General features: G+C 47.7%; 1 protein-coding gene across 1 annotated transcript; it reads left to right on the top strand.

Annotated features, from left to right (window-relative positions):
* LOC144146300 (uncharacterized) lies at positions 1–21,749 on the top strand. The gene is made up of 6 exons (XM_077678261.1): positions 1–210; positions 2,975–3,075; positions 5,035–5,140; positions 11,301–11,465; positions 12,343–12,474; positions 21,567–21,749. The coding sequence occupies exons 2-6, from the start codon at positions 2,978–2,980 to the stop codon at positions 21,747–21,749; spliced, it is 684 nt and encodes a 227-aa protein (XP_077534387.1). The 5' UTR covers positions 1–210; positions 2,975–2,977.
* Positions 21,750–23,007: the final 1,258 nt, after the last annotated feature.

Raw genomic sequence — 23,007 nt, 5'->3', positions numbered from 1 at the left:
ACGCCGCTTTTCGCCCACTTGAGGAAAGCCGTCCGCACGATCATCCTGTCGCACAATGGAAGCCTTTTGCGCCAGACGACCCGGGCTTCGCTGCCCCAAATCCTGCGCGGCCTTCGAAAAAACCTCGTCGAAAACAAGGCGCAGGGATTGGCGCTAAGGTGGCCCTTGGTTGTCGAGGCAGACTTGGCCGCCCTTTTACAGCAGGCGAAGGTATGCGTCAGCGCGGTTGCTTAGCTGCCCGCGTGGTTTTCCCACGCTGCTTATTCAGAACGCTTACGCACAAGACTGCCCAGTGCGGCCCACTCAATGGGGGGACTGAATATTCCGTGTATGTCCTCGTGATTGAGGACATGAGGAGTTACAGGAATGTGGGCCTGAGTAAGGATTGTTGATGTTCGTTTTCCCGAAGTCCGGTGCCGATCAGGAACTCAATCGCCCGGGCTCCGGTTGATTTGGCAGGAGGGCCGCAGGGCGATGGTGTTGAAGTTCTCGGAGATGGTGGCATAATTGCAGAACTTGAGGCGTTTGTATTCGATAAAGGAAGACAAAGAGTTTATATCTAACTATTTACATTGTAGAAACTGGATGCATGAGTAACAAAAGGGAAAATCTTCAAAATGCAGTTAGACGCTAGCTCTAAGTGCGTACAAATCACTCGAGTGTCTCAATCTTCGTCTAACTCTGCTATGTTCGGAGCGTACACAAACCGCTCGAGAAACGACGGCTGGGACTCTGTTCCCGCCGCAGGACCCGTCTAGTTGCCCGGTACACAGCTGCACCCTAAACTTCCGACGCGATCCTCAAGTCTACCTCTCGCTTAGGGTGCTCACAAATCCCAACGTAGCTACAGCGGTCGAGACTCCTGGTCTCGCCGGGAACTGCCTAGCCGAGAGCTCCGACAAGAACGCTGTTTAGCGGCTTAGTTCGGCCTTATAACAACTCGGTATTACTCGCTATCGCGGACGCTCCTCTAGCTTTCGTACACGCGTAAGGGAGGTCCCAAATTCGCGTAGACAGCTGTCACTCAGCCATTTGCCGAATATTCAATCGGGCGCCGCCACCTGCGCTGGGTCAAAAGCCTGCGCGCGAGCGAGCAAGCACGCGGCGGTGAGTACACGTGCCTCTGAAGTGTGGGGATGAATAGCGGCGGCTACCGAAAAGCAGCCGTTCCTATGCTGGCGCGCAACAAAGGGATCTCGCGGAGAAGCCGCCGCTGCCATGCGGTCCGACGACGATAATGACTCCTTCGTTGTCCGCTACGTCAACAATCCTCGGAACTTGGCGGGGCCGTCTGCATTCTTAAAGGGGACTATTCCCGCGGCATTCCTCCATCCAGACAAGCCGTCTCCCGAACGCGCCGCAGAGAATTGACGACAGACACAGCGTAGTCGGCAGAGCTCTGCCGCTAGACCGAGCGGCGGGGATCCATCCTTTCACGCGCGAGGCCGGGGCGCCCGGCCACTAACCTCATGAGTGGACCTTACAGCCTGGATCCAGGGAGGGATAAGGAAGGCGGGAAGACGCCATAGGACACGCGGTGAAGGAAATTAAGATGGAGGAAGTAGAGCGTCATGGCATCCCCGGCTGAAACGCGACACTACAATGCAGGAAGGAGGACAACTGCGCCCATAATGTTCCGTTGCGGAAAAACAAGAAAGGAGAGCCATGGAAGATGCACGCATAAAGGAAGTTTCCTCCTCCGTTGAAGAATCCAGGTTCCTCTTTATGACTAGTACTAGTTTGTGGGGTTAATGTCCACGCTCTGCTTATTCCTCACCCCGCAGCGATCCGCTCTCAGCAAACAGACTTTGAGAGCTCTGGCTTGCCGTTGGGGTCGTTGTTCGTGGAGACCGACAAAGGCAGGATGCGGCAGGGCAAAACACCACGGTCAGAATTTCTGCCACATCCAAATCAAGTATACTAACTACACACTGATGGTAGGCCATGACAATGATATTGGGAGCGAGGAATTCAAGAACACACCAGAGATCGAGATGATTAGGCTCATCGATGGAATACCGGAGCAGAGGGCCGACGGAACTGTGGTGGCAAGCTGCGCCCCGTGCTCCCCGGGAATGTCCGTACCGCACGCGTTCCCCAAGTCTCAAGAGCAGCTAGATGATAGGTCTGCATGCGACGAGCCCCCAAGGCAAAAGGTTATCAGTCGCGGCACCTTCACAATATTCGGTAAATATATTGTGACGTGACAACGCATAGATAGGTTGTCAGGAAGAAGGTATATTTACAAAAGACAACGTAGTCACCGGCACAGAGCGGGTTGATGTCGCAAACCTAGTCCAGCGGCAATTTGGACTTCGTCTACCTTCTCTTCATTCCATTGGTCATCGAGCAGCGTTTTTCCACCGGAGCCCATACCCAGATAGGGACAGATTGGCCACGTGGATATGCGGTTATGCTCCGTGTAAGTTTCTCGGGAAGGTGGCCAAAGTCTGTGACAATATGGTTCGCATCTACTGAACAGCCTTTGGTAGGACATTTTCTCATGTTGCTTTTTTGTGAATAGTTATGGGTAGGTTTGGGGCGCTTTCGCCGAAACGATAGCGCTTTCGTTAGCAATGTTAGAATGGGTGTTGGTGGTCAGCACGGGTGACAGCTTGAATAGCTTGAGTCGTGACGTCCTACGTCTACAGCCTGAGTTGATGCCAAGAAAAAGTCGGACCCTCGCCCCTTTACTCAGAGAGACGTGGGGCTCGCGGGAAGATAACTGTAAGACCTTGTCGTCCAGGGTATGTTCAAACTCCAACGGACGCTCCTTGATTCTCACGTTGTGCGTCGATAAAATACAAACTTCCCTACCAGGGTGAGCACCTTCGGGTGTTCAGTCGCTCGGTACACCCTGTGCTGGATACCTGCATATTAACCCAATGAACCAACAAGACATGCAACGTGTCTTGCTTGGCGTTCCATTCAGCAGATGGCAAGTGTTCACCGGTCCTAACCTTGATTGATGCAGCTCATGTCCGACGAACTGGACGAGTACCACGGGCTTATTCGCTACGACAAGTACTCGGGCAGCACTCAGGCACTGACAAACTTCATGATCGAAGTCGGCAGGTGAGCGGTGCAGTAACGAGTGCGGTTCTCGGTACTGTGTGGCTAACGCGATTAGAGCCAAGTGTTTTGTGAAAACACGCTGTTGTTAACAAGATGGTCCCATCATTGGTAGTCATCTGCTCTGGTGAATGCTTTAAAATAAAATTGAACAAAATACGTTGGGAACGTACCATGGCCGCCTGCTCTGCCTGTGCAGTCGGAGACGGCAACGAAGACTGCGGATAGCTACGATATGCCATACCGAAATACACAATTATAAAGTTACTTTCCCGCTGCTTCGTGAGCGATCACTTACCACTTTGCCAAAACGCTTTTACCACGTGTATTCAAGGGAGTCGGCAACACTTCCGACAAACGATGTCACTCTTTCCTTCGCGTCTGCGAGCACTGCCAAAGCTACCGTTATCGCTAGCGCAGAATGGCACTGCGCTATTTGCTCTTCGCAGCATACACGCCTTCCGTTTCTGAGAGGAGTCACTTTTAACAGAGGTACTTTGCGACCCCCTAACCCAAGTACTCGATGCGCTTGTAGGCTACGTTCTCCAAACATTTAATTAAGTTTCAAAAAGTTGAAACAAGTAGCAGGTGTATTTCACAATTAGCGGAGCAAGAGTGATATAACAACCAGTACAAAATGTGTTCGTTCTCTATCTTACTTTTTTTACAGAGTCGCCAAAACACGCCAGATTTTTAATACGGATTGTCAGCTTAAAAAGAAGCAGGGCATTTTCTAACAGTTTTTTTTTCACGATACCGCCAATATCGCCTACAGAATGAAGGGAAGGTTTGAAATGTGCAAGTGAGGGATTGAAAAGTTCCGCAGTTCCGGCAAGGGGTGGGGTATGAATGTAACGTATTAAAGACCAAAGGATGTACATGGTAGAATGCTGTCAGGAAATGCATGGAACTGGAGAAATGCATGGCGATTGAATTAACCAAGAAATGGCTGAATAAATTTACGGACTGATGCAGTTTTCAGCGAAGAACACTTTTTTATAAAAAGCATGATCTATTTTCTAGAGCTTCTTTCCCTGCGTTGATTGTTGATATCGTCGCAGTGTCGTGTTTTATATTGAATGCGTTGCATCAAGCGCTCAGTGTCGCAGAAAAGCCGGCCAGCGAGCGAAAAATTTCCCTGAGCAGAAAATCTCGAGGCGCCACCTTGCGGCGGCCACTGAAAGTCCCTGGATCGCAAACCACTGCCCCAACAGGCGACGCGCGAACAAGAGCGGAAAGTTGTCAAAGCTGGCGGGCGGCGTACAAACAAAGGATTGTTGTCTCGTAACTACGACGTCATTTGGTGAATCAAAAAAGTGACTGCGAATGATAATGTTATTAGGACTGGGCCCGATAACACTATTGCGTTCCGCAATTTTGGGGCTAAGTTAAAGCGACCTCCAGGTCTGTTTAGCGCAGTGGTGAGGGACTAAGATAAATAACACTACGCTCGATACGGCACAGTGACTGAGCTCCCGTTGCGAGGTGAAAACCTTCGTATGGAGTATATTATCGCGAAGTCGTCACTAAGGTTCCCTAAACTGAGCACTGGTTACATACACGCGAAAAAGTGAAAATTTAAATCTCCAATCATTTGAAAACTTGTGTAAATTAACAATTATTTCGAGGCGTGTCTTGTTTGCTTTTTTATGTGTTAGTGCCCGTTTACCCTCCATCAGTACCATCGTAAATTCTTAGAACAGAAAAAATAGGCATTTGGAAACTTTACGACCCCTTTTCGCAAAAGGCTTTTTATCATCTGGATGGGCAGGTGTAGCAGTTTTCAATCTGTATTAGCAGATATCCTTTACTAATGCTGGATGGCTACTAATACAGCTAATCATACTTAGCTTCATTCATTTGAGTGCAGAAAATGAAGGCTAAGTGTGCATGTAATAACCTACTTCAATTAGAGAAAATAAAAGAAAAATGTTTGAATTGACGATAACTTCCCTTTCACAGGCTAGATTCCATGACCATGGTATACCAAGTTTCGGGACGGACCAGCATCTTCACGAATCCATACTACCCCAACTTTTACCTCGACCAAATGAAAGAAAAGCCGCTTGTGAGTTTGACTTTCCCCGTTGTGCGAAATAACGCTGCGTAACTTAACCGGTCGGAGCTATAACACACACACACACACACACACACACACACACACACACACACACACACACACACACACACACACACACACACACACACACACACACACACACACACACACACACACACACACACACACACACACACACACACACACACACACACACACACACACACACACACACACACACACACACACACACACACACACACACACACACACACACACACACACACACACACACACACACACACACACACACACACACACACACACACACACACACACACACACACACACACACACACACACACACACACACACACACACACACACACACACACACACACACACACACACACACACACACACACACACACACACACACACACACACACACACACACACACACACACACACACACACACACACACACACACACACACACACACACACACACACACACACACACACACACACACACACACACACACACACACACACACACACACACACACACACACACACACACACACACACACACACACACACACACACACACACACACACACACACACACACACACACACACACACACACACACACACACACACACACACACACACACACACACACACACACACACACACACACACACACACACACACACACACACACACACACACACACACACACACACACACACACACACACACACACACACACACACACACACACACACACACACACACACACACACACACACACACACACACACACACACACACACACACACACACACACACACACACACACACACACACACACACACACACACACACACACACACACACACACACACACACACACACACACACACACACACACACACACACACACACACACACACACACACACACACACACACACACACACACACACACACACACACACACACACACACACACACACACACACACACACACACACACACACACACACACACACACACACACACACACACACACACACACACACACACACACACACACACACACACACACACACACACACACACACACACACACACACACACACACACACACACACACACACACACACACACACACACACACACACACACACACACACACACACACACACACACACACACACACACACACACACACACACACACACACACACACACACACACACACACACACACACACACACACACACACACACACACACACACACACACACACACACACACACACACACACACACACACACACACACACACACACACACACACACACACACACACACACACACACACACACACACACACACACACACACACACACACACACACACACACACACACACACACACACACACACACACACACACACACACACACACACACACACACACACACACACACACACACACACACACACACACACACACACACACACACACACACACACACACACACACACACACACACACACACACACACACACACACACACACACACACACACACACACACACACACACACACACACACACACACACACACACACACACACACACACACACACACACACACACACACACACACACACACACACACACACACACACACACACACACACACACACACACACACACACACACACACACACACACACACACACACACACACACACACACACACACACACACACACACACACACACACACACACACACACACACACACACACACACACACACACACACACACACACACACACACACACACACACACACACACACACACACACACACACACACACACACACACACACACACACACACACACACACACACACACACACACACACACACACACACACACACACACACACACACACACACACACACACACACACACACACACACACACACACACACACACACACACAAATGGATGGACGGGTGGATGGATGGATGGATGGATAGATGGATGGAATAAACTTTTATTTCAATCAGGCGCTAGCGAAACCGACCATTAAACCGAAATTGGACCTGCACGTGACATCTCCAAGCGAAGCATGTATGAGCGACATATACCTCGAATACAAAACCCCATCTACGCAGGTTCCGATGGTATACGTACATTCGCGGTTTCGAACGGAAGCGGGGGGAAGTTGTTTCGCTTCACAACCACATCAGGAATAGGGGATGCAAAACAAGAGGAAAGAACAAGGGCCGCGAGGTCCCGATGGTATTGCGGTGGTTCTGTTTACTAGAAGGCGATATGAAGAAGACGAATCAGCTCGAGCGGGAGTCTCCGACTCGATAACGGTCACCTGTGATGGCGATTTCATCGATGCAGCGATGATAATTATCTGTAAAGTTTTCACAAGAGTTTTCATTTTTCCAATCTCTGTTTGACGGCAGAGGCAGCGAGATATCAGCGATGAGCATGCAGACACACTGCTGCGTACACTTTTCATTACCCATGACTAATGACATCGTAAAACAAATCAGCGGCTTATTTTAGGAAGGAATATCAGGGTTACTTTGGCTGAATGTCACACATATTATTCTCCCTGAGGCACGATTAATTCTCGTTTTCCACGAAGACTTTGTTTTTTGTATCACTAGCTGAGCTGTTCTTCCGCGAGCTTCCCAGGCTCATGGTATTCGTGCGGACATGTACACGCAGCACTGGCGTTTCACGCAGCGACGGTTATCCAACTGTGAGTAAAGGCATCTTTAACTTCATGAGTTTGTGAAGGCGAGCCTACGTTGAAACTACGTGTTGCTGCAGGCTAGAATGCCATATTGCAAGGTTACCAAGCGCTCCTTATGATCATGATGTAGTGAATATGTAAGTATTAGTTACCAATGGTAAAGCCCCCATTATCATCTAAATCCTTTTTTCTTTCGGCGTTTCCTATGCCTGCATGTACACTCCGTTTTATCCCACTCTCCTTTCTCCCACTTAGGCCATAAGCCATAATTTTGGCCGTAAAATTTAATCAATACAATATTCTTTCGTCTATGTGGCTCACGCACTCCTTCTTGGTACTCCTTTGTACGATCGCAGATAGCAGTGCGTGCCGCATGATGGCTTGATTGTGCACGCCAAGCAAAGCGGGCGTTTTGTGGATTTTTCGTGGGAACTGTCTTTGCAACTCGCCCCACTGATACTTCCATGATTAGCTTGCTCTAATTGATAACGTATCCTTAGTAGATGTTTCTGACACACGCATTTAAGTAAAGTTCCAGGGGGCATTCTTAGGTACTGGTTTTGTCAGCGAGATTAATGACTCCACCATGGTGCTTGGAACGGGCGCTTGTCTCACGTTTCGAAAACCCGGGGTTCGGCTGCCAGACATAAATTTACACAGTTTTCTTTCCCATTAAACTGTTTAGCTTCGTAGACATGAGCTTAAAAAATTTGGCTTCTTAGCCGATATTCATTTTCTGTGTCATCCTTTGGGTATTTTGCTGGTCATTTTTAAAGACGAGGGCAGGTTTGAGATCTACGGATTTAATTATTGCTTTGCCATTATAATGCGGTTTCCAATAACGGGCTGGGAATGGCTATGGCGGCTATAACCATGCGACTGCAGAAATATCTAACGATTTTGTATTAGCTGAAACGTAGCAAACTGCACCGCATTAAGGCCACTGCTTGCCCAGTAGATGGCGATCTGAAACTGCACTTGTTGCGGCTGGCACACACTTCCAAGTAGATACCTTATGGGCCTTGCATTCGCCGCGTGCTTCGTGCGTCTCGCTTGCGACGCGATCGCTTGTGGAACTTCCCATCGACGAACGGTTCACGCTTACCGTGATGAGCACGTAACCCACGAGAGATCGGCACCGCATGAGGCGCAGTTATGAACTGAGTCTGGAGGAGCAGTTTGAAGGCAGCAATTGGCGCCATTTTTAAAACGGTCTGTTCTAAAATTGAAGAAAAACTCATTTGCATGTACCAGCCTCCAGGTCTCGGCACACGTCCACTACGCCCTGACGTCTTGCCTCTTATTTCTCCTGTTGTCCTGTTTTTCTCCTGTTTTAATTCTCCTATTATTCTGCTAATATTATATATTCTCCTGTTTTTTTTTGTTTTTTGCAGTGAAAAATTTCCGGCTGTGTGCATTTTCTCTACGACCCCAGGAGTAAGGCAATATCTACAGGTGGGGACACAGCATTCCGGAACACGCGAGTGAAAACTGCCGCTACGCACTCTGGAGGCACGGCGCCTGCTTTCGAGACCGGCGTGGCGCGCATGCGCGTCCTTGCTTGCTCGCAGGAATGCAAGTTTTTTCGCTTCGGCAGGCACGCTAGGATTGTGGGTAACGCCCCCCAGGGGCGACGCCTTTGTAGCATCCCTTTCGCCGAAACGACCATTCAAATGCCAGACGGGCCAATACACCGGCTTTCGCGCATGCACTCTTCATGTTCTAAGAAATACTCCCTCGGAAATGTTTTTGTTTTCTTTTCGTTCTGATACAGTGGGTTAAAAAAAACATCGCAGGACCATTGCGGGTGGCGCTAGATCAACACGCAGGGAAAACATGCGCGAAAGCCGGCGCATTCGGCAAGTACGCAAGGCCTGAGATATGTAATTGGAAGGCACGGAATCCCACAAAGGCATCGCTCCATGACACCTTAGGCTATGTTCAGACTACCGACGCAAAAGCCATATCTTGATGTATGGACGTAAAAAGCCGGCGTGTCACGCAGTTCGGTTGGCTGAGACGTGAAATAACTTCGTTGTTTAATGTTATTACCACAGTTGCGGCAACTGTCTGAACCCGGCCTTTGTGACAGTCGGAGCGCAGCTGCCGAAAGCGAGAGAACTTGCGCGAATATGAGCAAGCAAGGACAGGTATGCGCGCTACATAACTATATACAGCAGACATCGTGCAGAGTGCGATGCCGCAGTTTTCTACAGGCTCTCGCGCGGTCCGGAATACTGTGCCCCCGACTGTACACTTTTGAACACCTCAGGAATTCAAGGATTGCTGTTTCGGGGATCATTTTGCTACCATTTTTGCCGAGAAAGAAGAAAAGAGCAAGAAAGCTTAACAATGTCCATCGGCTATACTTCGTGTATGAAACTGAATTGGAGGAATGACATTGTATACACTAACAGTCTAAAACAGCCAAAACAGTCTAACGCCTAACCGTTCTAAACACCCTCAACAGTGCAACGTTGTATACACTAACACTAACAAAAAGACGTTTTTTTTTAACGCGAAAGTGTTTTATGCCGGGATACACAAACATCACCGACGTCATATCCGTCACGGAAATGACATCACCAGAAAAATACATTTGGCCTGGCGGCGCTACGTTTGGAGCCCACTATCACTCTGACCGAAACGGAAGGTGTGAAACGTTCGACCGACTCAGCCACGAAGTCAAGCCCGGATAGCAGTATACAAACGCGCCTTATGTCTTTCCGTCTAACTTTACCATTAAGAAAGGGCTGCCGTCTAATAGAGGTGAAGCGAAATAGTGCGTCATTGCACTAATGAGCGCCGATAGTTGGCGCCTCGATAAGGCAGCGTGTAGAAGCGGAATATGGTGTGTTTATCCGTCCACCGCCTATGTTGAACGCCGCTCAGCTTGTGGAACACCACCGCCGCCTTCCACAAGCTCAGCTCATAGCCACGCAAGCTTCTGGCGTACACGCCACGGGGGAGGACCAATGTGGGGGCACCTTTGCCTAAGGACCCGCCAGCAGGACGTCGCTCGCCAAGCACACCCACAAAACTGCTGCCGACACGCAAATCATTCTCCTTTCACCGTGGCGTACTGTGACTTCACCAAACGATTCGCTGACGACCCGTTCGGTTTCGTTCTTACGGTTTGCGAGCGCCTGGCGTTTCAATCAGGTTCGTGCAAGGCTCCGGGGCGTGTAATCCAGTGTCTAATGTTGATGCGTCTAATGGTGCGATACCTACGAAACATAAGTAGCTATGTGGAAGTCCATATCAATGCACAGTAAACATTCGAATGCTCCTGTAAAGGCACATTTCACTTTCGTCTTTTACCGATTCCTATGAAAGAAGGATCAACCACATTTTTCACCTCATACAGGTGACACTTATTGAAGAGGAGGTGGTCAAGCCAATCATAGCAGCGGGCGGCAATGTGACAGTGGCTATCAGCATGTCCCTCATGGCCCGCAGATGTGCAGTCAGCACCGTGTACAACGCAACGGCGCAGCCGCTGTGCTCCAGTGTGCCTCTTGATACCGCTCAGGTACTTCCATTCTACCCAGGCTTGAGCTCGACTTGCTTTCCTGGTGGTTCGGGAGTTCTAACCACTTAATGGGACTGTTTTATTGAATGGAATCTAAAACAGCTGTGTAACAGTCTGGAACGGACACCTTGGTCAGACTTGGTCTGACCAAGGTGAACCAGACACCTTTGGTCTGGTTGACTGGCTGCTTCCTGAAACAGAAGTGCAAGAACATCTACTCGACAGATTTGAGTGGCGGGTTTTCTGGTCCTGTTGAACGATAGCTACATCTGATTCAATCACTGTCCTTTGTTGGTTTGCTTGGAGCCCGCCCTCTTTTACCGTGTTCCTTATTCTAGCTTGCGTATTCGAATTAGACTCTTTGGGGCTTCTTATACGAAAGTGGTTATTTATGTTTTCTGGTTCCATTTGAGCTCTACTTTTTGGCCCCACATTTTGATACTTTCATAGCAAAACAAACGATAGCAAGTAAACATAAATCAATGAACAATGGGGTGTAAAGGATATGTGCATAATAGGCAACGCATGGGAATCACAATATGATCCTCAGCCGACTTATTAGGGGGCACGAGTGTTTACTAAGTTCAGTGGGGATCTCTACTAGCATACAAATTTATAGCTGCTTAATTTCGCCTTTGGGTTAAGCAGAATAAAGGGGCTAATTCGTAATCCACGATATGATTTTGCGAAGGCCAATATCATAGTCGCATGGTTTAGAGATTTATAAGGGTGGTCCAAGTGAGCAAAATTAGGTCAGGATAAATTTGTATGCTGCAGAATATCAAGACAGGCTTTATCAATTACTCGTGTCCAAATAAGGCGGCTGAGGACCTGCTATCACGCCTTGGCACATGCACACACCTACCTTCTACCGCAGATATGCAAGCTGCGGCCAGCGTACATTCAAGGTCACTACTACTCCTTGATGACAAGGCGCTACAAAGGAGGGAATGACAGCACCCTCACAGAAGACGTCTTTTTCGAGACTCAGCATACCGTGGCGAAAAAGGTAGGTTTTTATTCTGTTACGCAGAAAGGGATTTTTTTCTGTTGCAACGGAAGTGGTGTAATTTTGCCACCCATATAATTCTTGTGCCATAGTTCTGTGTTGTAAAACTTCACGATTTAAGTAATGTTTAAGGTTTTGTTATGCCTAAAAACTGATATCAAGGTGCGCCAGGAGCACTTATATGTAATACAAATTAATATAAAAAATATGAAAAAAAATATTGGGATGGTTTTCTTTCCACAGGCCGACTTTCTTTTTAAACCCTCAAAGCTGGAGCAGCAAAACCCGTTCATGACTTCACAAATGTGATCCCAATAGCCAATTTCCCCTAATCTTCTCACGCGTAAACTCACGCTATTGTTTTAACTATGGTAACTTAAAATACTCGATGTGTTAGCCATGAATGTTGCTTATTTTCAACCAGCTGATGATCATCGTGGTGGTGGTAGTGATAATGTATGGTGTTATTATAATGGTAATGATGATGATAGCATCCCCGAAGTAGCGTCATGCCTACCTTCTACAACTTATGAACGACGTGGCGCCAAGTTGTTGCAACTAGGGAAAGGTTAGTTTGGATGAAAGCAAATTGCAGTCACGTGATCTCGGTGTGAGCCCACGATAGCCTAAATAAACGCGTCTCTCTGCTCTGAGGCACCACATCTTCTATGCGCAGGGAGAGGCACGTTCATTATGTGAAAAACTGAGCGGAAACATTTTTTTTAACACAAAAGTGTTTTATGCCCGGCTACACAAACCTCACTGACGTCATATCCGTCACGGAAATGGCATCACCAGAAGAAGTTCCTCTGGCGCGGCGGCGCTAGATCTGGAGCCTACGATCACTCCGGCCGCAACGGGAGGTGCGAAATGCTCTACCAACTGAGCCAGCAAGTCAATCCCGGATAACAGTACAAGCGCGCCTCGTGTCCTTCCGTCTAACTTGTCCATTAAGATGGTGCTGCCGTCTAGGAGAGGTGTATTGGATTATGACGCTAATGAGCGCCGATAGTTGGCGCTTCAATAGGGCAGTAATTAGCAACGGAAGCTGCTGTGTTTATCCATCCACCGCCTATGTCGAACGCCGCTCAGCTTGTGGAACGCTGCCGCCACGTTCTACAAGCTGAGCTCGCAACAGAACAAGCGTCTGTAGTACGCGCCATGGAGGAAGGCCAATGGGGTAGCACCTTTGCCTAAGCAACCCGCCAGAAGTGCGTCGCTCGCCAAGCACACCCACAACACTGCTGCCGACACGCAAATCATTCTCCTTTCGCTGTGGCGTACTACGACTTCCCCAAACGATTCGCTGACGACCCGTTCGGTTTCGTTCGTACGGTTTGTGAGCGCCTGGGGTTTCAATCAGATTCGTGCAAGGCTCCGGCGCGTGTCTAATGTTGATGCGTCTAACGGTGCCATACCAACGAAATATAAATAGCGATGTGCAAGTTCGTATCGATGCACAATAAACATTCAACTGGTTCTGTGACGGCACATTTCACTTTCGTGTTTCACCGGTTCCTATGGAAGAGGGAACAACCACATTTTTTACCTCCGTGTACTTCTGGGAGCGCGAGACTTAGCCATCATTAAAAAATTCCTTGGAAATTTTTGCCCACTGTTATTAAGCGTTCTGTGAGTGTTTTTCATTCCTATGAAAGATTGAATAACTGAGCAATACAGAGTTAATGTGAAATAAAAAGGCTGAAAGGTAGTAAAAAGTAAATATAGCGGTGTAATACTGGCGCGAACCTTGCCTTTCGATTTCTTAAGTTTTGTTACCAGCGCCTGGTTGCGCCCGGCTATCTCATTCTTTTTTTAATCGAAAGCTTTCTTAGTCGGACCGATGGCATCCTGTCAAAAATCCAACGCATTTTCACAAAGAAGAGTTGGTCGACCGAACAACTCCAATAAAATTTCCGTGAGAGGGTGCATGCGTGGAACAGGGCTTTCACTGCGTCGAAACAGTTACTTGAAAATACAGAAAGATTAACGATTGTAGGTAAGGTAATGCACGCATCGATCATGAATGAGTGCACGTAGTCATCTTTATCTCATATACGACGTACCGGTGTCAGTTTGGATCGTTCGTAGATGCGTTTACTTAGTGCGAAAAAATAATTCTTCGTTTGCGATTTCGGACCTTTGAAGGTTTGACGATCTATACACCTTATGCAAAAACTGGCGCCCTCCTGCGGAAACAGCGTGCGCTTCCGCCATGTTGGGGGATTCCCGGATCTCCGGATACCGCAATATACATGATAGCCCGGGGTTAGCGACGCGCACGTCGGCACTTATCGTTGTCCAAGATGCCTAAATACTGTCGCGTAACTTGCTATGCAGAAAGATGATACGAGGACGACCACGGAAATAGCGTACACATCTTTTTTTAATTCTCAAAGGAAGCATGATTCGAGCCCTGCGTGAAGTCGCTTGCGGGTGTCGACTTCTCTTCGCGCAGTAATATTATAGCTAGATCTCATGCATAGTCACGAAACGAATAATATGTGCAGGGCTAAAAAGGTCCCAGAGTGAGCTATTGTCTAACCCAGTATTTGCCACCGAGCACTCCTGCCTGCTGGTAGTTAAGGCGCACTGCATCGGTCAGTTCGTACTTTATCGTGTGGGATGAGTTTTGAGTCTGCCGTTCCTGATTTGCGCGCCGGTGTTTTCTTTTTATTCTGGACGTTCGGTGGGCTTTTATGGAAGTACTACGCATTCTTTCGTTTGCCAAACGTTACAGGAAATAAGGGATCCGCGAGAGTTGCAGCCTTCACGTAGCGCCAAGAGTAGCAGAAGCAACGTACGTAGTAACCCGTGAATCGGTCATTTACCGCACGTCGCCTGCTGTTAGACCATAGCCTATTTTCCCAAGATTAAATTTTTCGAGCGGAATTTTCTAAGCGGTAGTGCGCACCCAGTTTTGTTGTCCAGGACGTGTGCTGGGGACGCTCGACGGTCGCCGCGAAGCACGCGCTCACCAGCGCTAGGCAATGTATTGGTCACTTAATTATTCATTCGCAATTTATTGGTAATATATTGGCAATGTTTAGCGCGCTAAACGCCACACGCGTTACACGCTACACATTACGGCCAGCTACAGCAGCTCCGCTGTTAAAGAGTGCCAGGTATGCAATTTATTTTATGAAGTGTTTTTTTGCAGGTTTCCTCCGCGTCCCAGGGGATCCTTAGCGTATAGCTATTTCGATGATGATGATGATGATTGCTATTGGTTTTCCCTTTGAAACGGGGTGATGACATGTCATCTTACCAAAAAGGACTAATATAACCATGTTTTACACTCTTGGTTTAATACTAGCGCTGCTTAGGGCAGGCACTAAAGCTTATTAGGCACGAAATACTTTTTTTCCCCTGTTACAGGTGGTAACTGTCCTAGGCAATATTCCCCTGTCTGCTATTCGTCCACCAGCATTCTGATCTTCCTTTCGTCCCCTCGACAGCCTTGAAGTTAACTTCCCCTGTGATACCCTTAAATCCTAGGGCTTCTGGAAGCCCAATATTCTCTTCATGTAGATTTGGATGGATACCCTCACATTCTAACACTATCTGCCGCATAGTTTCTGTTTCTTTTCCGCAGACCACGCATACCCCATCATTTTGTGAATACTTCCCCACAAAGCTCTCAGTTTTCAGGCAACCTGCTCTAGCCTCAAAAAGCAAAGCACTGCCCTGGGAATTATCGTAGAAATTTTCCTTTCTGATGTTCAATTTCTCAGCCCTGTACATCTCTAACAACGTTTTAGCTTCCATTTTTTCCCTCCATTTATTCGTTTCAATCTGCCTTGCCTCTTTTTTGGATTCCTTGGCTCTTTTGGATTCTCCACTGTTCTTTCCGTATTTCATTGTTAGCCTTCTAGTCTTCCTTAGTTACTGCGTGTCCACGCTTTTCAAGTATAGGTACCAAAAAACCTGAGCTGCCCACCTTCGTTGATCCATTGCCCTCAACCTCATCTCAAAGCATATTTTACTCTGAGCTTCTCTAACTTCAAATGACGCCCAGCCCATATCTCCCTGAACTGCTTCGTTAGTTGTTTTTCCATGCGTGCCTAAGGCCAAACGTCCTACCGTTCTCTGGTTTACTTCAAGGCCTGATAGGACGTCTGATTTTAAGCAGAGTACAGCATTCGCAAACGTGAGACCCGGAACCATTACTCCTTTCCACATTCCTCTTACTACTTCATATTTGTTATACCCCCACAGAGCTCTATGCTTCACTATAGCTGCGTTTCGCTTTCCCTTAACCTTAAGTTGCTCCTCGTGAGTTCCTAAATAGTTATCCCTTCGTTTATCCACACTCCAAAATATTTATATTCCTTCACTCTAGGTAATTCACCTTGCTGGATAGACACTACGTCAGTGGTAGCATCATTTAAAACCATTATTCCTGATTTTTCTGCACTGAAATTTAAACCGAGGTCGGTGGCTTCCTGGCCGCTAATATTTATTAGCCGCTGCATATCGGTTTCGTTATCAGCTAAAAGAACAATGTCTTCTGCGTATAACATTCCCGGAATATGCTGTTGTACCACTTCGCCTTGCAGCATATGGGGCAGGCTCAACCCTACTTGACTTTCTTCCAGTTTCTTTTCTAACCCTGCCATGTAAAGCATGAACAGTATTAGGCTCAAAGGGCATCCCTGTTTCAGACCCTGATGGATGATGACCTGCTGGGCGAATATATGTCCTTCTCAAGTAAGGTGCACTCTATTGTCTATATAGAATGCTATAAGGAACTGTACCAATTCGTCATCTAATCCCTGGAGTTTCAACATTTTTCACAGCCGTTCTCTGTTTACGTTGTCATATGCCCCTTTAATGTCCAAGAACGTAATCCATAGTGGTCTATTCTGTGCTTTCGCAATTTCAATGCATTGCGTTATCACGAACAAATTGTCATCCAGTCACCTGTCTTGTCTAAATCCATTCTGCAATTCCCCAAGTATTTCCTTTTCTTCCATCCATACTTGAATTTCTGATTTTATTGCCTGCATTACGAATCTATACACCACTGACGTTAGTGCGAGTGGTCTGTATGAATCAATACTGGGTTTGTCTCCTCTGCCTTTATATATCAAATTCATCCTACTTTTTAGCCAGTCCTATGGTATCTCTCTGGTCCTCTGGCCAGTCCTTTGGTGTGCGCCACCCCCCTCCCTCTTCCCCCATTTATAACTCAGGGCAGAGCGCATCTCAGGGCAGCCCGCAGATTTCTTGTTTTTAATTAAACGCAACTTCCGTCATAGACGTTACCCTGAACGAAATCCATGATTCGTGCTTCACTGCGTGACAGTGTGAAAAGAGACCTATGCCATGACTTCGCCTTTGCGGATCTGTCAAGAAGTTAACAAAAACAGTCATCGATTATTTTACACCGCATGTAAATATGTTACACGGCGTAGCAGTTACCCTAACCTAGATGTATGAAGATAAAATATTGCGGCAGCTTCCAAAATGCCGAACCAAGTCGTTGTCAACACCTAGCAGTGAAGTGCACGGTGCCGCAGTACTCTGTAAGCTGTTACTCAACGCCATGCACCCAACTTGAGTATTACAGTGCAAGAATAATTACGGGCGTGACAGAGTGCTGTTACGAATCACCGCGCCGCTGCCCGGTTCGCGCGTGCTGCAAGCTTTGTGTAGAGCTCCATGGCTGTGTAAGAAAACCTGCCTTCCTCAAATAGGCTACAACATGCTTGCGAACGGCCGGCGGGTGGACGCTTCGCTGTCGGTGATTCAACGTCGTTGGCTGCAAAATATCTAAAAATGTGGTTGATCCTTCTTTCATAGGACCCGGTAAAACACGCCAGTGAATTGTGCCTTCACAGGAACATTCGAATGTTTACTGTGCATTGATATCAACTTGCACATCGCTACTTATGTTTCGTAGGTATGGCACCATTAGACGCATAAACATTAGACAATGGATTACACGCACCTTAGCATTGTGCAAACCCGATTTAAACCCCAGGCGCAAACCCTATTGAAAAACCGTGTAGTCGGTTTTTGTGGCTCTTAGGTCTGTACATGTCGCTGTGTATCTGTGTGTACATAGACGCTGAATGTATTTATTTGAAGAAAAGAGTACAGTAAAGTTACTTTTTTTATTTAACACTCAATATCGAGTGTAAGACTCAAATGTGTAAAAGTGTATATTTTGTTCTCACTGTATTGATTGATATTGGTTTTTATTTTCTTCACTCGCGGCTTATGAGATCCTTTGCGTCCTGTATTTACACACTCTGCGTACACTAGTTATTGCACCTGTTTCGCCGAAATGTTAATTTAGTTTATGTTTTCCCTCCTGTCTATCTTTCTCTGGGGCTCAACTAGCCGCGGGTATTTACCCAATATCTTGTTGCATATTTCTAATTCGCAAAATTATCTAATAAATATGAAATGAAATGAAATGAAACCCAACTCCGAAATCCGCCATGCCGGGCATAGCGGAAGCTGCTGCCGGCCTAAATAGTGGGTTATTGTAGTGTGGGACGCCACCATGCCAAACTGCGTGTATGATCGGGCACGCCGCTACTGGAGAGCCCGGTGGTACAGATGGCGGCATAACCATCACAGTGAGAATGGTGGTGCAGTAGCGGGCATAGCCATCACGCGGAGAATAGTGGGTCGAGAATTTCCTGCAATGGCAACCGTCTTGACAGAACATGCATAGACGCATGCGTGGCTGCAGGGACACTTTTGCTACCTAATGTGCGAGCAGTAATGCGAAACCATGCTCTAACGCCACAGCTTCATTTTGTTGTGCGGAGACCCTCTTTTCACGGCGGCTCGGCTTTGTAAATAGCCTCCTCAGGTACTTGAGGGAAAAGTTGGAGCACATTTGACCAGGCCATTCTGAAAGTAGAAGGCAGGCCACATATCCGTTTCAGGAAAATTATGCAGACCTTCCATTTTTCGTTTTCTTTTTTGCTCACTAAAATGCTTTCCCTCCTTCTTATTAACCCTTCATACCGCCTCCATTTCTGATATATGAACACAGCCTCGTCTAAGAATCAACGAGTGAGAACTACTTCCATAAAAAAACTGCCTGCAAGTAGGGTTCTCACCCAAAAATTTTCTGCATTTCATTAACATACTGAAAGTTGGACGACCTGGTAAGTCATCGTGACACAGGGCGTAGAAAGGAATAGGATAACACAAAGAGGCACAACACAAGTGCTCACTCGCAAAGAACGAAAACGAACAGGTTGTCAGCGAATCGTTTGGTCAAGTCACAGTGCGCTACAGCGAAAGGAGCACGATTTGCGTGTCGGCAGCTGTCTTGTGGGGGTGCTTGGCGAGCGACGTCCTGCTTGAGGGTCGCTTAGGCAAAGGTGCGACTATATTGGTCTTCCTCCGTGACGTGTACGCCAGACGCTTGCGTTGCGATGAGCTGAACTTTAGGAACGCGGCGACGGCGTTCCACAAGCTGAGCGGCGTTCGACATAGGCGGCGGACGAATAAACACAGCAGCTTCCGCTGCTACCTGCTGCCCTGTTGAGGCGCCAACTATCGGCGCTCATCAGCGTCATGACGCACTCATTCGCTTCACCTCTCCTAGACGGCAGCATCATCTTAATGGACAAGTTAGACGGAAGGACATAAGGCGCGTTCGTACTGTTATCCGGGCTTGACTTGGTGGCTCAGACGGCAGAGCGGCGTTTCACCCGTCCCGTCGCGGCCAGAGTGATCGCGGGCTCCAAATCTAGCGCCGCCACGCCAATTGAACTCTTTCTGGTGATGTCATTTTCGTGACCGATATGACGTCGGTGAGGTTTGTGAACCCGGGCATAAAACGCTTTCGTGTTAAAAAAAAAAAAAACCCGCCCGCGTCTTCCCACGGGCGGAACTCGAGTAAATGCGTCGCAGAGTGAATGCTTAATATCGCGTGAATGTTGCGTAATTGGGTATGGTTTGGGAATGCTTAATTGTTATTTCGTCTTTATTATTCTTATTTACTGAATGAAGGAGAAGTGAAGGCAAGAAGTGTAAAGTTAAAGTCTTTCGTTATATATTGCTTGGTGCCGTCAAGCAAAGCGTCAAGTCAAGCGAAAGCCACGCAAAGACGCCCTTGACTGAATTCTGAACGCGCGCTCTGCCGCTTATATACCCGTTGCCCGCGTTCGAGGGAGAGGAGTACGGGGAAGAGACGCGCATGCGCACACTTCCGTACACAAGCGCGCGAACTTTCCACGCACCCACCACGCCGTTATCACGTGTACACGCGCTGCCGCCTTTACTGTTGAGCGCGAGGCAGCGCACGGGTAGCTACGACGCATGCGCCCACAGACGCGCTCCCCCCGCACCGCCGCACCTGTTGTTGAGAGCGAGGAGGGTGCGGGGGAGAGACGCGCACCTGCGCCTCGATGCGACGCGCATGCGCAGTGAGCGTGTGGACGGCGCCGACAACATCGACGAGTGACATCGCGAGCCTAAGAAATGCTCCGCATTTAAAAGTGTTCATGAACCTGCGAAGCGGACGCCGCAGCCGACATCTCTCTCCCCTATCTCACTCAACGAGCGCCACTACGGCCGGCTCTCACGAATGCGGGAGTGTTTGTGTGTGTCTACACTATTTTAGGGCCGCGTGCAAAAGCACTTGGAAATATGTTTGACCGTTAGAGCTTTGGGAATAAATACGCGGTTCTTCCGAGCGCCGACGGCATTCCATTCACAGCGTCGGATCCCTGTGTCGCTCTGTCCGAGTCCTTCCGTAAGCTCTCCCGTAAGGGTGATGTTTCTATATCGTCACTGATCATCTCTCGCTGTGCAGTAAACCAGTAGAATTTGCCTTCGGCTTCTTGTCGTCATCACCAAGGCAGCAAAGTTTGCTGGCCGCTCAACCACCACGCTACCACACTTGACGCAGGCGACGGAGGCCAGTTTCGGGGACACCTTCCCGAATGTAACAGTACGGACACAAGGAAAGAAGGGACTTGCGCTAAGTTTGCCCGATCTCTCTTACGTCTGGGTTTTTTTCCAGCAACCGTACTCAAGTTATGGATCGCCAAGTTTCCGAGAATGCCGCCGCGATTGTCACCTAATACTTCCTTGCTTTTCTCTTCCCCTTCTCGCAGGCCTACCTCATGATAAAGCAGCTGAAAAGAGCCAACGTGAAGCCTCTTGCCTTCATCATTGAAGGATACGAGATGGACGTTCAGCAAGGGTTTATTGACAATCACACAAACAGCGTCACGTGTGCGGCTGCGGAGCACGGGATCACAGACATGACGAATGATGAATTGGAACAAGTGATATAGAGAAAAGAAATTGTGCCAACGTTGTCGTTTGTGGCTCTGAGAGTTATTACAAAGCTGGTATCATCAGAAAGTATACACAATTTTACTTTGCCTGCTTGTAGATAAGTTTTCATGCGCGGCATCATGCTGAGTTTGAAGAATTATAGTTGATAAGTTCTGGTATATTGTTTACGCTAAAACATTATCTTGTTGTGCATTGAGTTTTGCGGCTATACGGTAATGGCATTTGAATATAATAGCTAGCTATCCTGTCGTCATTGAGTTCACTTCGCTTTGAGTTCGAAGCTTCACCATTGTTAAAAAGGCAGAGTTTGAAGTACTACAAAAAACGGCATCATTTTCCTGTAAAGAAAAGCTTATTGTTGCTTGAATTTTGCCGTTTGTAGCTAGACAGTAATACCAAAATTACGAAAACACCGTGCGCTGTCGCTTTCTCTTTTAAAACGAAAATATTTTATGCCGGGGTCCACGAATATCTAACTGACGTCATAACCGTCACGGAAATGATATCGCCAGAAAAACTTTAATTGATGCGGCTGCACCTTGATTCTAGCCACGAACTCTTTCGCCACAACGGCAGGTACGAAACACGCTTCAGGCTGCGCTATAAACAGACGCGTGAATGCGACGGCGGAGGCGCCTTATATCTTTCGTGTCAGAATTTGCTGCCATCTAGGAGAGGCCAAACGAAGTAGTGCATCATGACGCTAACGAGCGCCGACAGTTGGCGCCTTGATGCCACCGCCTAGAGCGTAAATCGAGGCACCCTAAGCGCGTACGTGTACGGGGAGAAGCCGGCCTTTAGCTGCGGAGAAGCCGACTTGCAGATGTCGCGCTCGTGAAACGATCAGCTGCTCCTTTCGCTGGAGCGGGCCGTGTGCTCACCAAACGATTCGCTTACAACCCGTTTGATTTCGTTCGCACGGATGTTTTTCGGGCGCCTGTGGCTTCAGTCGTATTTACCCAATGCTCCGGCGCGTGCAAGCCAATGTCTAACGTTAATGCGGATAATGGTGCCATACCGACAAAAAATAGCGATATGCCAGTTCACATCAGTGCACAATAAACATTCAACTGCTCCTGTGAAGACACATTTCACTTTCGTGTTTTACCGGTTCCTATGGAAGAGGGAACAACCACATTTTTACCTCAGTGTACTGCTGGGAGCGCGAGACTTCACAATCATTGGAAAATTCCTTAGAAATTTTGTCTACTATTATAAATCGTTCTTTAAGTGCTTTGGGGGTTTTCTCTCACA

This window comes from Haemaphysalis longicornis, unplaced genomic scaffold, assembly GCF_048455015.1.
Source record: "Haemaphysalis longicornis isolate Haplotype H1 unplaced genomic scaffold, Haemaphysalis longicornis Haplotype H1 scaffold_7, whole genome shotgun sequence".
NCBI classification, from domain to species: domain Eukaryota; kingdom Metazoa; phylum Arthropoda; class Arachnida; order Ixodida; family Ixodidae; genus Haemaphysalis; species Haemaphysalis longicornis.
The sequence above is the reverse complement of the archived record's forward strand: the minus strand, read 5'-3'. Positions and strand labels throughout refer to the sequence as shown.

Excerpts from the sequence above, each read along its gene's own strand:
- LOC144146300 (XM_077678261.1), top strand. The coding sequence starts at position 2,978 with ATGTCCGACGAACTGGACGAGTACCACGGGCTTATTCGCTACGACAAG. Across the intron at positions 3,076-5,034 it reads TTCATGATCGAAGTCGGCAG|GCTAGATTCCATGACCATGG; the intron begins GTGAGCGGTGCA and ends TCCCTTTCACAG. Across the intron at positions 12,475-21,566 it reads AGCATACCGTGGCGAAAAAG|GCCTACCTCATGATAAAGCA; the intron begins GTAGGTTTTTAT and ends CCCTTCTCGCAG.